The 14,988-nt window shown below is 41.1% G+C and overlaps 1 protein-coding gene across 1 annotated transcript in view; it reads left to right on the top strand.

Annotated features, from left to right (window-relative positions):
* Positions 1 to 14,668, top strand: part of TRIR (telomerase RNA component interacting RNase) — a 65,860-nt gene extending 51,192 nt beyond the window's left edge. Inside the window, exon 3 of the mRNA XM_044084744.1 lies at positions 6,899 to 14,668. Coding sequence (XP_043940679.1) covers positions 6,899 to 7,006 — 108 coding nt within the window. The 3' untranslated portion in view covers positions 7,007 to 14,668. The remainder of the gene's footprint in view (positions 1 to 6,898) is intronic.
* Positions 14,669 to 14,988: the final 320 nt, after the last annotated feature.

Below are 14,988 nucleotides of genomic sequence, written 5' to 3'. Positions count from 1 at the left end.
GAGTAGGAGTTTGGTTTTTTTAGCGTTTAGGAGTAGGCAGCGTTTTGAGAACCAAGTTTCAACTTTAGAGAAAACAGCTTGAGTATTACTTTGAAGTTCAGAGATGGATTTAGCAGAGCAAATTAATGTGGAATCATCAGCATATTGTATACAAGTAGCCTGGGGGATAGCTGTTTGTAAGTCATTTATAAAGAGGGAGAAAAGAAGTGGTCCAAGAATAGAGCCTTGGGGGACGCCAAGTGAAATTGGGAGAAGGGATGAGAGTTTATTATCCCAGAGAACGGCTTGTTTCCTGTTTGTGAGATAGGAACAAAACCAGTGGACAGCCTTAGATTCTAAGGAGAGATTCAAGAATTTTTAAGAGAATAGAGTGGTTGACCATATCAAAGGCTTTAGATAGGTCAATGAAGAGAGCTGAGGACAGGGTGTTATTATTTCGATTCTTGTTAATAAGGTCTGTAAAGGTGAGGAGAGCGGTGGTTGTGCTATGAAAAGGCCTAAAGCCATGTTGACAGGGAGTGAGAATGTTGTTTTTTATTAGGTGGTCCATTAACTGATAATGGACACATTTTTCCATGATTTTTGCTAGTGGGGACAAGAGAGCTATGGGCCTATAATTAGAGTATTCATATGAGTTACCTCCTTTGTGTAAGGGTATGATGTGAGAGATTTTCCAGATGTCAGGTATGGTTTCTTCATTTATAGTTCTATTAATGAGAATAGATATGGGATAGGCAATTTCAGAGGCTGTTTTTTGAAGGAATTCAGATGGGAGTTGGTCAGCAGAGGGGGTGCATGGTTTGAGTTTGTGAATACATTTTTGTATGATGGCAGTGGAGGTGGGTTGTAGCCTAAAGGTTGGTAGTTTGGAGGAGGTGGGGTCGGGGATACTAGTGTTGTCACTAGAGAGGTGCGAGGCCAAAGAGTTAATAGTATCAATAAAGAAAGAGTTGAAAGTGTTGGCAGTATCAAGGGTGGAATTCTTTTCAGATCCGGTAGGGGAAGGAGTGGTAGTTTGTCCAGGGTGTAGAAGCCTGTTAAGGGTTGACCAGAATTTTTGAGGGTTATTGTGGTTAGCTTGTTGGAGATTACTATAATAAGTTCTTTTATCAGAGAAAATAGCTTTTTTGGTACAGTTTCTTAGATGTCTAAAGGTCTGTTGGTCTACACTAGATTTGCTAGCTCGCCATTTTTTCCATGCTTTGTTTCTAAGTAACATTTTTTGTCTTGTATCTTTAGATAGCCAGGGGGCAGGTTTAGATTTAATTCGGATGGAGCGTGATGGTGCATGATTATCTAGAATAGTTAGGAAAGTGGTGTTGAAGTAAAGCACAGCTTCTTCAAGGGGAAGTGGAGATGGGGCTCGAGTAGAGAGAGGTTCAGACCTGAAATGACTTAAAAAAAAAAAAAAATGAAGAATGCCCTCTGCTAATCCAAGATGGCCTGGAAAATCTGCTCAGAACAAACGGCCACTGCAAACAACCAACCAGGCCCAGAGACAGCAATCCTGAAACTGGACTATGCTACAGGTACTAGCTACACTATATTAGGCAGAAAACACTACAGAAATGTTTATCACTGCAGAAAAACAGCAGTGAGACACTGTCAAAGCATCCAGACACAGCAGTCCCCAGAGGCCCAAAAGAGTTTTAGTAGTACATCCAGCATAATACACAAAACAGGTTACATAATGTATGCTGAGCATAGTAATATAACAAGAATTAATAAAAACACTCCAGGTAAAAAGACAATGTCAGTCATACATTGGTAAGAAAAGAAAATATATAAAGTAAGATTTTACAGTTAAAAGTACCCTTTCAGATGACCAAGCGTACAGGGGATCAGAGCTCCAGTATGTGATCAGAGAGGAATTTGGGGAGTTAATAGTAGTATGGGTAGGGTTACGTGATACAAGGGCATAACCAGGTGCTAAGAACAAGTAGCAGAAAAAGCTAGTTGAAGAATAGTGTAGGAGGAAGAAACGCAAGTACTATAAACTGCTGAATAAAGAAGTTTTTTTGGGTGGGGAGGGAGACGGGAGGAACAGAAGATAATTCAAGGTTAAGAAACTAAGGGGGGGGGGTTGCCCTTCCCAAATGTTCTTTCTGTATTGGGTAGAATGAGCCAATGAGACTAGACAGGGAGGAGTGTCCCACATCAGATTTACAGTAGGGGCGGGCGACTGCAAAGCCAGTAAGACAACAATAGGGAGGGAGAGTGGGGAAACTATGCTACAGCTACTAGCTGCACTATATTTTAGGCAGAAAACGCAACAGAAATGTTTATCACAGCAGAAAAACGGCAGTGAGACACTAAATGAAAGCTTTAAACAGAAAAAGCAGCAAGGAGACTCTAGAGAATGCTTTTAACTGCAAACAAATTGGTTATATGATGCACTCCTTGGCAGGAAAATCAGAACAAACAGATGCTTAATAAATGGAGAAAATTTCCAGTTAATACTTTTCACACAGTGAAAGTAGCTAAAAAGCTTTACAAACAGTGAAGCAGTAACAAAAGTAATTTAACAGGCCCAGTAAGGCAGACAGTTGCAGTACAACCCGTGCACATTAGTTTGTAGCAATAAAATACAGTGAACAGTAGGCAACGGGTAATAAAAAGTAGGCAGCAAACAAGTGCAATAAATGGTAAGAATATGCAATAACAAGTATCCTGTTTTCTTGCTTATTTTTAATAGTTATACATAACAGATCAGAGTTGTGGTCGGTGTCCCTTCTCCATTCAGCTCCGTGTGAATAGGCAGAAACCCTTTCAGAGATGGGGCTCGAGTAGAGAGAGGTTCAGACCTGAAATGGCTTTAAAAAAAAAATGAAGAATGCCCTCTGCTAATCCAAGATGGCTTGGAAAATGTGCTCAGAACAAACAGCCACTGCAAACAACCAACCAGGCCCAGAAACAGCAATCCTGAAACTGGACTATGCTACAGCTACTAGCTACACTATATTAGGCAGAAAACACTACAGAAATTTTTATCACTGCAGAAAAACAGCAGTGAGACACTGTCAAAGCATCCAGACACAGCAGTCCCCAGAGGCCCAAAAGAGTTTGGAGATTCAGTTGTCCACTCTAGTCTAGTCTGTTGCCAGCCTTTCATGCCTTTTGAACTTGGTCGACTTCTTCGAAACAGTCACCAAGGATATTGATGAGGGAAAGGCAGTCCATACAGCCTACCTTGACCTTGCAAAGGCTTTCGACACAATACCCCACTCGGGTATTGTAGAAAAACTTACCAGCTTAAATGTAAACCCATATGTCACAAGATGGGTTGCAAACTGGCTTAAGGACAGAACCCAGAGGGTTAGAGTTGCTGGCGCTATGTCAGACTCCAAGCCGGTCACAAGTGGTGTCCCACAGGGCTCGGTCCTTGGCCCCCTATTGTTCGGCATCTACTTCTCAGAAGTACAGGCCAACATGGGAGGACTTTGGCTGACAAAGTTTGCAGACGACTGCAAACTGGGCCATAGTGGAAAGTGCATAGGACACGGATATCCTTCAGAAGGGACTCACGGAAACAGATAGCTGGTGCCAGAGCCATGGCCTGAAGTTAAACGCCAAAATGTATAGTCATACCCTTTGGGAAAAACAAGGTAACCCCAAGCTACCATATAGGTGGCAATCCACTAAGCACAGAAGAGGTTATCAGGGACCTGGGGACCCAGGTTGACAGTGGCCTTTCTTTTGACACTCACGTTGCTAAAGTGGTTAGAAAGACCTTCTACATTGCCCACCTGATCATGAAGGGATTCACATCCAGATCTAGTGAGGTCATTGTTCCGCTGTACTCTTCACTTATCAGACCAATGATAGAGTACAATGCCCCATTCGGGATGTATCTCGCCCGACATCTGCAGCAATTGGAGAGACCCCAAAAGTTTCTCACCAAAAGGATAAAGGGACTCCAAAATCTGTCATATGCTGCCAGATTGAAGAAACTCCAGCTCTATTCAGTCGCATACCGTCTGCTCAGAGGTGACATGTGCCTGACATACAAGGCCATGTCCAACCCAGAATTAATGGACATGCTCCACCTCAAAAAATCCAAATCCACCAAAACCACTAGAGCAAGTGACTTAAACATTAGCACGGATATAAATAGGACGTGCTGGAGGGATAGATTTATCACTCAGACTCCCTATGCTGTGGAATAGAGTCCCGGTCCATGTGAGGCAGAGCACCTCGCTGGCTCTGTTCAAGAGAAATCTTGACCTGTGGTTGGGAGATCGTAGGTTTACCCCGGGAATCATCTCTGTGTCGCTGCTGGACAGAGGCACAACAAACTAATGGGTACAGTATTTTTTCATATAAGGGGTGGCGTAAGCCACAAAAATTCGGGCTAGGCTTATAAATGCCTTGGGGCAGATAGCCTAGTATAAACCTATGAACCATGAGGCTCATTTCCAGTGTGGCCAATGGAATGCCCCCAGGCTGCCTTGAAAATATCTTAAACTTCAAAGGTACTCTAGTGTGTTGTCCTGTGTGGGACTCCCATACCTCCCATGGGATTTACCCTTTGTGCTCCAGGTTCTTGCAGGCCCTCCTTTTGAGCCTTTTGCTAACTCAGATTTGAAACTTATCTTGGAATACATTGTTCCTGGTAGCTTTTACTTCTGCCAGGTGTGTGTCTGAATTACTTGCTTTTTTCTGCTATTCTCCTATATTTGTTTTCTCAAAAAGATAGTATGTTTCATCATGCAGACCCTTCTTTCCTTCCAGAGGTCACTACTGAAAATAACTTTATCCAAGTCTATTCGCCTTCCAGTATTTCCCAGTTTTTCTAACTAGCAAGATGAATACTTGTTGCATTGTCTGGATGTACATAGACACTTGAGATTCTGTTTGGTCAGGACAGTCTTTCAGGAAGTCTGACCAGTTGTTGCTGTCTTTTTTCAAAGACTAGATTGGGTCAGCCTGTTTCTAAAGTTGCACTATTCAAGTGGCCGTCGGACTGTATTTCCTTCAGTTATACTTTGAGAGGCAAGACCTTACGTTGCAAACCAAAAGGTTCCACCAGAGCTATGACTACTTCATGGCTTTTTTTCCTCCAGAGCATATTTAGATGGGTGTGTGCAGCTGCTGCTTGACTAGGTGTCGCATTTGTTGTTTTTCAGTCTAGGCCCAGGGCATCATTTGGTTCCACCATATTATGTATTATCCTTCCTTGGAACCTCTCATGGTTGTTAATATGCTGGTGGAAGTTATTCTGTAGGTTGAAGCAACATGGAAAAGACAGCATTTGATACGAAAGTTATATATGTACCATAACAATAGGTTCTACATTCCCTCCCTCCTGCTCCATCTGTATGGCAGATATTTTGTCCATAGGTTGATAGAGTGGGAGTGGTTACTTCTCCCTTTCTGTTGGTGTTTAGTGCCTCTCTTATTAGTAGGCAAGTGTCATACATAAATTTAGACAGCGGAGGAAAAACTCCTATGTGACATCATCTTGGCAGAATGAGGGATTGTGGGTAGGGGAAGCAGAGCTTGGCGAGCTGAAGTTTTAGGGAAACTGACTGCCTTGGGTCCGATAACCTGCAGGTTGAACCAGATTAAGAGAAAACACGAATATATTATGGTGAGCACATAACTTAGTTTTTTGTTTTATAATGCTGGTGTTTTAATTTGCTTTTTGTTTTTGTTGTATTCTGTAATGCTAGTGTTTGTTTTTCTTTTTGCTTTGACAGGAGCAATTTTATTTTTTAATACTCCTTGTAAATGATCTCCATCTCCTTAAGGTTATCCTTCTTGCCTTGCTTTTCAAAATCTACTTGTCTTTTTGTACAGACTGTAATGAGCATTAATTAAATGAGTCTGTACATTTGCTAGTTCTGTCATCCTTATTTTATGCTTAAATATATGGGATATATTTAAGATGCCAAACACCAACTCCTGAGGCGCGCACTACTTTTATTCTTCCTAAATTTGAGCTAAACAGTAGTAGCCATGTCAGAGAGGAGGAAGCAATCCTTGTATAATAGGTCAGGAAAATGCTGGAGGTGTGTGGAGTATGAAGGGATCTATTCCAAGTTTGGGGTTATATGCTTCCCTGATGCTGATGATGGACTGCTGATATTTGGGCTAAGAATGTGATATTAAGTCTTTGAGGTCTAGTAAAATATAAGCATTGCTGTTGTATAGAGCCTTCCTCCATCACAGTGCGAGGGAAGAAGGTAATGTTAGTGCAGGGTTCCTCCTCGTAGAGGTTGGCATGGAGAATGTCCATGAGCCTTTATTTGGCCATGCATTATTTTTTTCCTGCTCTTTACAAAATAGCAATTCCCATGTTTATCTGGAGTGCACCATTTCTGGGTAGGGTACTAGGTTACTAACTAGTAGTCACTGATTTTAATGCAAGATTTAGCACTTTCATCCACTTAACATTTCCAGGACTTCATCCAAGGTTCTAAATGTTGTATTAATTTTTATCAAGCTTTTTACTTTTTTTATGGTTTGCATTACTAAAGTTATGTTGGCATTGCTGAGTTTGTGGCATCTGAGACCTAGGGGAGCATGTTAGTAGTGTTCAACTGCTTTCCCATTTCTTTAAACCTAAACAAAATTTAATTGTAATCCCTGCAGGAAAGCAGCGAGTCATCTTGTGTAATATATCTGTTAATTACTTGGGTTGCCTTTTCATAATTTAAAATCTGTTCATTTATATAGCAGTTTGTGTTTACTTGAGGTTTTTGTGGGAAGCGGCACCATCTAGCTGAGGATTTTGTGATATGACATACACTTCCTCTGTATTGAATTTTAAGGGGAATCTGGGAATAAACATTTTGTGCTGAAAATCTTGAAATTTGGTTGTCTCGACTACTTTTTAATTTAATGAAAATAAAATGCTGATGGACCACTAACTTGTTTTTTTCCTCCTTTTCCTCAGATCGTATCAAGTAAAGATGATGCTTGGGCCAAGTATTTGGCAGAAGTGAAAAAATACAAAGCTCACCAGTGCAGTGATGACGACAAAACCAGACCCCTTGTGAAGTAACGGACATGTGCCACCATGATGCGTACTGCTCAAGGCAGTAGACTGGACACTGAACACTGCCCTAGTTGACTGATTGTAAATTTGTTTTTACTTGCTTCTGAAACAAAGAATGCTCAATGAATGAGTCTGTGGGCAGCAAAGGCTGCATCGTGATTCTGTGGCATAACGTTTTTCTGTAGCTGGCTAGTGATTTCTGTGTTAGTGCCAGCTCTCGGATAGTGAGGAGTCTTGTACCTGAATCGCTTGGTTGTTTGGGACTGGATGGATGGTGGTATAACGTGTTTTTAGAAGTCTGTCACCCCATAATAAGCTTAAGTGACAGAACTGTTGGAATATTAACCCCATAGCTGCTTTATGGACTGGGATTAGAACAAGTGTCATTCCATCTGACAACATTTAGATTGCACCTCGTAAGAAAACAATTTGTCAGTGTCTTTGATTGCAGGAGCAATGGGCACACTTCTCAGTGAAACGAAAATCGGAGTGTTGGTTTTAATTGTAGCCAGTGGTCTTGACCTGTGAGATTGTTTTTTTGGGTCAGAGCAAGAACATAGTACTGAGCTGAATTTTGGGAACTGGGGCTTGTTACAGTCTGTTAGTGGTGCATTCCTTAACTAGCTTACTTTAAAGAAGCCTTCTTTGTTGAGTTACTTTTTCAAAAATGTTTAGTATTTGGATGTAGGTCTTCATATTTCTTTATTGCAGTGCCTAACCCCAGTGTTGAACTACAAGGTACAGTTCTTCATGTTGACTTCTGTCCCTGCTCTTTTTTTGCTTCAGTGCCTTTTGTGACGTCATGACCACTTCCCGTTCCCACTACACCCCTCACATTGCTCGAAGTAGGTTTTGTGCTTGGTGATATTTACTTATTTAGCAGGAATACTAGTTTCAGTACAAGTGTCCTCTTGATACTTGGCTAAAAGCTCCATTGCATTACAGATCTGATGCAACAAATTAAGTTTAAGCATTTTTGAGAGTATACCCACCACTTAATTCTAGTGCATGTACCATTGCCTTTTAATACCTGAATGTAGGGTGCCCCCCTAGACTCTCCTATTCCTTGTCCCGCCCCTCTTCTGTGGGGGAGTGGGTCATTACCTGACCCCCCCCCCCTCTGTAGGAGCACACATTCCTTGATTTGGTGGGGAATCTGTATACCCCCTGGAGGTAAAAATGTAGATGGTCGCCTCCCTTCCAGCACCTACTCGGGCACAGTGCAGCTTTCATCTAGATACAGTGTACTTGTACTGGAGTTGAGAAAAAAGGGAGGATTTGTACATGCCTTTCTGAGCTTGGGTTTCGAGCAGTGTGGGTTAATCCCCTGGTTTTACATCGATAGTCCTGTTTCAGTTCGTTTCCTAGAAACTGATGTGGCTCTGGGCACTCCAGTTTTTTTTTTCCAGTGACTGAGTACATTAGAACTTTGTGGCATGAAGTGCAGCTACTGTAAGCAGTACAGTAAATGTATATTTTTAGCCTCCCTATGCAGCAGCCTGTTGTGCTGTTTGGTTCTTAATGCAAGTAAATTTTTATCTGAATATGCTTGATGCCATTTTGAGAATTTGAAATGTCTTAAAACTATTAGTTTACTCTTGCCTCTGTTTCCTGTGTCCCGTGCTGTAGAAAATATCCCTTCCACCCTTGGAGTTCATTCTGGTTGCAGCCATTAACCCACTTTGGGTTTTTTAGGTTTACAGAACCACATTTTTTGATGCTGCTCATTTGCATAAAAAGTCTGAACTAATTTGCTGCCATGTGTAACTTCAGAAGAATCGTATGGCTGGGTTGTGATTTTTGGCTTATTTGTGCAGTACAAGTTTAGCTAGTCTCTTCGGTGCCCTGTGGAATACTCGCCTAGTGGATGCATATATTTTTGTATTGTGCTTCCACCCATGGGAAACGCCTGTCTCATGCATTGCTGCCCTTTTTCACTATTTTCACATTCCTGAATATTCTTCGTAGCAGTCCTTTATGTGTTGGGAGTTTAGAAGTTAGGTACACTTCAGCTTTTTAGGCATATGGGTATGTGCATCGTAGTGTGGCAGTCATTAGTTTCTTTTTTCACATGTACTGGTGCAGCACAGCAAGCGAGTCTCCATTTCAGTTCTTGACTAAGATGGCATCATTGCAGGATTTGCATGGGTTTTCTGGGTTCTCAGGTTTCCTTCCACATTACAAAGAGAGAAAGGTGGATTAGACACAAATGGTCATAGGTCTGAGTGTGCGTGAATGTGTGGTGTGAAAGAACAAAAGATTCTGTGCTAGCCAGCTGGTGTTGTGGACATTGGCTATAGATGGTCATTGTTGAAGTGACTCCCTGACCCTGTGTACAGAAATGAAGAAAAAGTGGTGATAGGTAGGCAGATGCATGGTGCAGCACTTCCAGCTTCATGCCGATTATTATTCTGTGTGTTGAGTGTCCTAGGTTGTTATGCTATTGCAGCTGCTATGTCTCCCATAAATTTAATGGGGGACCAGATCTTTGGTGCTAGGCAGTAGCACTAGATGGTTTAGATGTATAAACTTGTTTTGGGAGGCTTTGTTCTTTGCTGTAATGCACCATTCTTCTCCTTTCTACTACTTTTGAAAGTCTTGAGAGGAAGTACATTACCTTGAGCTTTTCTCCTTTAATGTTATGGTAGTTCTTTTCTGTGGTCTGAGTTGCAAGCATCTGTATTGTCTTGCTTTTTGCTTTTGTTGGTAACTTGAGGAGAAGACATCCCGTGCAGATCTGCATTTTACTTGAAGCTAGATAATTGTATTTGATGGTTTCCTGTTGGAGAGGAAAGTGCAGTAACTTGGAGATTTGTTTTTGTTTAAATGTGGGCAGAATCTAGTATGAAACTGCAAGTTTAGTTTGACAGTGGACTGATTTTCTATGTTGGCTAATGACTTGTAATTTTGACATTACTGGGGAGATCTTTTGGCTTGTAATACTGTATACAATTATGCTTTAGTTTGTGGTACTGTATGCAGTTAATGTGCTGTTTGAGTTGGCAGTTTTTAAAACTGAGAGATTGAAACCGAAGGAAAAAAATTTTTAGATGGTACCTTTTTGTGATTAAACCGTGGTAAAATTGTTGACAGCATGATTGTGAACTAGCTTTAACTTTCTAGTATTAATGTCATTTGGGGGTGCAGCTTATTCCATATCAGTAGAATTGCATGCTCATCATTTGAGGTTTTCTTGGGGGGGGGGGGGGGTTGTTCTCTCTATGCTGGGAGCAGAAGTTTGATATTTAGGAAGCTGCCCATAGAATCTCATTTGTCCACCTGTATGAAAACGCTCCCAAAAGTGGCTTGATGGGCCGTTGTTTAAAGTAGGAAGAAGGTAAGCTTTTAAGACTGGGTGAGTGCAGTAGACTCATTTTTAAAGCTACAAGGCTTAATAGCGGAGTGTTACCAACAAGTGAAACATGGCCATGGAAGCTTGTTATAGCCAGTTTTGAGGGTGGCTTCTGTGGCTTGTATAAAAGGGAGTTCGCAGAATGTTGTGGTCTTAATGGGTGGTTGAGATGACCATTCTCTTAAGCTACTAGCAGTCTTCTCTCACGTACATGGGTCTTGTTTCCTCCCTTTGTGCATATATGATGGGGTAGAGGCATGACTTTATGAATGGTAATTGTTAAAATCTGAGATTGTTTGCAGATCCTGCCTTGACAAAAAAAAGCATTCATAATGTTTGGCTTCTTGGAGATTTATAATTGTTTTTTTAACTGAGGAGAAAACCTTTCCTCAAATCTGCAAGTAAAGCATTTAAACTAAACTTTTTTCCCCAAAGTATATTGAAGCCTTTTTTACAGTACTGTTGGGGTGTTTTTCCCTGTGTTGGCATATAGTAGCACTGTACTGTGTGCGTTCTGTCAAGCTCTTCCTCCTAGAGGTCTCAGTATCTAAGGTAGTGAACCCCAACTATAGCACAGTTGAGCAGTCATCCAGGCAGCCATGGGAGCAATTTGTGCCCATGCAGATGCTTTTTGGCTGCTGTTATGAGTGTTGTGTCCAAATAGCTTCAGGGGTTTGGTTTCATTCCAACCCCAAGGTAAGGGCCATCACTGCTTCGGGACCAATTTAATTGTCCCCATGCTAAGGAGCCACATGGAAGCATCTTGTCTCTTACAGCTCTCCCATTTAGAGCTTTAGCTATCAGGATGGTTATTTTTGTAACTCACTTCCTGGTGGCTGATATGATTAGCTGCCATCACTGTGGGGACCTCTACCAGTTTCCCAGGTGTTCATATGCTCCCACACACGTCCTAAGGGCTACCGTCACTAGTTTGAGTGCTACATCCACATTTTCCTTTGTTGTACAAAATTTTGCTCTGGCCACTAAAATTACAATCTGCCCCCAGTACCTCAAGTGGTCACCCTGTAAACTCTATCCATCCTCCTCTTGCTTTGCACTTCCAGTACCTGAGCCACTACTGGAATTGTGGTGGTTTGGGTCACACTTGAGGCTTTATTCTGCACCGTGGAGCTGGATTGTTAGTGGCACAGCATGTTTGACCAGAATTACCAGTCAGCCTTCCCTGCTGTGTCAGCATGTCCACATTTGTAATGCAAATATGAATGTCCTTGTTAAACACTACTGTTGTGTAAAAGGTACTTGTTTGTCTGTGTAAGTTTGAAGTCACTGCTTTGTGTACAAAGAAATCCACTTCCTTGATTATGGAAGTTCTGTAATCTCTCTAGCATTGAATGTGCTATTTTAAAGTGCACAATCCAGCATTGCACATTTCATGACAGCTGGTTGCCTGTGCCCTGTATTGACCCATGTGTGCATGCAGCATAAGCTGTTTAATATTTCCTTTCCTTCAGTATTTAGTGCCAGCTGTAAATGCGTTTACATCATAATTGATGTTTTAAGACCAGAGGTTTTGATTTGTACCCTACTTTGATAGTGTTATCTTGATCATGCTGGGAGTATGTTAATGTAGAGCTTATTAGTTTGATTTGGAACATTATTGGCCTACAGGTGCTGGCTGAAGCTTGCTGTCGAGAGAGACTGGTATGTGCTGGGGGAGTACACTAACTTCAGAAGGGGATTGGCAGCAGGTATTTTTCAATTGGATATTTTTGGAATGGTCAGGAAGTGGTTCCAAGCTACTTTTACTTGGCCTGACCGGGGTTTCATAGGTCCAGAATAGGTGTAGTAGATATGGACGATGGGTGCAGTCTTGTGTGTGAATTGTACTGTTAGTTGCTAGTTTCTTTAAAATTATATGCAATGCATGAAATCGCCAGCAGTGTGTTGTGCATTATAGTCATCTTTGTACAGCAGTACTGTAAAAAGCTGCGGTTTTGCATTTGACAGATGGTAACCTGCATGGTAGCAACTGTCTAAATAGGATTATGCCATCACAGGTCTACAAATAGTCTGTGTAACTTGCAGGCTCCGAGACTTTAACTTGTTCTCTGCAGTAGCTGCAAGGCAAAAGTGTGTGGTTTATTTGGCTCTTGATAAACCCGTATTATATGAGCCTGCCCAGCAGTAGTTTGATTAGCTGGCAGAAATGGCTATGAGAAATGTTCTGTGAAAATGTTTTACCTTGCAAAATTTATAAATTGATCATTCAGACTTTTCAGTGGTGATTTGCCCTCTGGTTTTGTCTGCCAGGGTATTTTTGAAGTGTATGTTGTGTTGCTGTTCTGTCATTCTTTGACTTGGTGGCATCTGGTGGTCCAGCTGTTTGGATGGGAAAGTGTCATTTTGCATGAGCATTTATAATCCTGGCTGCTACTTGTCTCATCACGGAGGTGTTCTTTAGGTTACTCTTGGTGATCAGAATATGCTCAAAATGGAGTTGTGGAGAATTTTACTTTTGAGTACTCAGGATGTACACTGATTTTTAATGGCCTTTTATTGAAAAGAAAGAAATTACAAATACCTTGAAATTATTGTGATTAAGAAATCTGACATAATTTTCCAGTGTGCAGACTCATGACCAGAATATTTCTAATAACATTGTGTAAAACCATTGCACCTGATTGCTGTCCTAAACTTGTGTGGGGATAATAAACCAGAATGGATGGAGATACTTTATCAGGAGTGTTCCTCTCTCTAAGTGGAAGGCAGAATGAAAACCAGTTTTCATAGCTGTGTGGAAGCCTTTTAAATCCCCTTAAAATTCTTGGCAAAGGTAGCACTTAGGAAGTACTTGCAGACTTTCTTGTTGGCATTTCACGAGCACGGTCTTTAAGTGTAGCTTGTTCATAGATGTGAACCTAATGCAAAATGTGATGCCTAAGCAGCACCTTTAAATCGGTACCCTGGATTCTTGCTCCAGAAGAGCCCATGTATGGGTGGTGTAGTTAAGGGCCAGTCTTAACTGGTGTTTGTTTGAAACTGAGGTTTATGTTTGGCTGCTGCTGCAAGCAAGTCCTCATATTTGAGAAATAGAGGTGAAAGTCCATTGTATGTGATAAGATGAACCTTATCATAGTTTGTAGTACAAAGTGCTTTATCTGCTTATTGTATTACTTGCATATAGTTGGGGGGGGTACAGTAGAGAAACAGTGGCGGCATCATGTGGTTGTCCGTAGTGCCTAGTACTTCACATACTTATTCTCTCTTGTAGTAGGCTGAAGTCTTCTAATGCTTTGAAAGCTGTAACTCACTCATACGTAAGAGAATAAGTAATGTGAAGTCTTCTAATGCTTTGAAAGCTGTAACTCACTCATTACTGCCTCACTGATGGTGACCAAGAAACAAAGCACTTCTTTGATCCCATTACAGCTTCGCTTCAAAAGCTGTACTACACTTCATGATGCTGCCACATTTATACGTGGCAATGTCAAGTGTTAAGGTTTTAAAGCCGTTTCAGCTTCCCATTGATGTGGCTGCTGTTTTGTGATCTAGGTTGAGAACAGTTGGTGTAGCAGTGCTGAAAGGTGCTTAAGCTCCTTTCTGATGCTGTCTTAAACTGGGGAAAAGAAGTCTGTTAAATTGAGTATTTGGAACTCCATGCATTAGTAAGATTTTAGTGCTGGACCCCCCCCCCATTTTCCCTATATGTATGTCACAGCATGTGGATTTGAATAAACATTTCTAAATCCGTTTAGCTGACCAACTTAAAGTAGCGATAACAGCCTCTTCCATCACTCTATAAAGTACAGGAATGTTAGACTTTTTTTGTTAGTTTCTTGTTGAGCCACGAGTATTCATATTTCTAGCAAACTGAAGTTGAAAACATTGCCACTCCTAAATCACTTCTCCACATTTGCTGTTGCATGGAAAGAAGCAGGACAGCTCTGAACACTCTTCTTCCCCCCACCATGAAAGCCCTGTACCACCTACCCAAAAAAATGTATATCCATTCCACGGTGGCTTAACACTGAGTAAGAGAAGTCCCTAAAAGAGCCCATGGCAGTCTGGGGCTGTCACTTGGGTCACTGTAGCATGGGCGAGCATGTGATTTCCAAGATGATTTTAAATGGGCAACCACTTAAGTATTGTAGTTTAACTTTAAAGGATTTAAAAAAAAAAAAATACCGCCTTGTCTTATTTTTGTACAGTCTTGCACACTTTGCTCTGCAGGTCTCTGGAAGACAGCAAAATGCTTGGTTAAACTTTGATTTGCCATGATCTTGAAAACCTAGTATCTGCTTTATTTTATTGACTGTTTTATGAAATGTGGTCAGTAAATGGTATAATAACCACAATTGTGTTGTGAAGTTTTTGAAGTTGGGGAGGGGGTGTTAGAGAAAATAAAAGTTGATCTAAACTTTTAACTAATTTTAATTTTTTTCTTTTTGCGTGTTACAAAACTACACTGAGACTCTTTCCCTGGAATGCATTTTATATGAGGTAACCCAAAAATTAAATATGAAGTAAAATAATCTTATTGAACTGTCCACCCCCCACAAAAGCTTTACTCCGTATTAACCCAGCAAAACAGTCACATGCTTTTGTACCTCATTCTCTTGCCTTCACTCACATAAGTTGGCAGTTCTCTGCTTAACGAGAAGAGAAGGAATTTGAT

This window comes from Protopterus annectens, chromosome 9.part0 (genome assembly GCF_019279795.1).
Source record: "Protopterus annectens isolate FY-2018-M chromosome 9.part0, PAN1.0, whole genome shotgun sequence".
In the NCBI taxonomy this organism is placed as follows: Eukaryota; Metazoa; Chordata; order Ceratodontiformes; family Protopteridae; genus Protopterus; species Protopterus annectens.
This window is presented reverse-complemented; position numbering and strand designations above follow the sequence as displayed.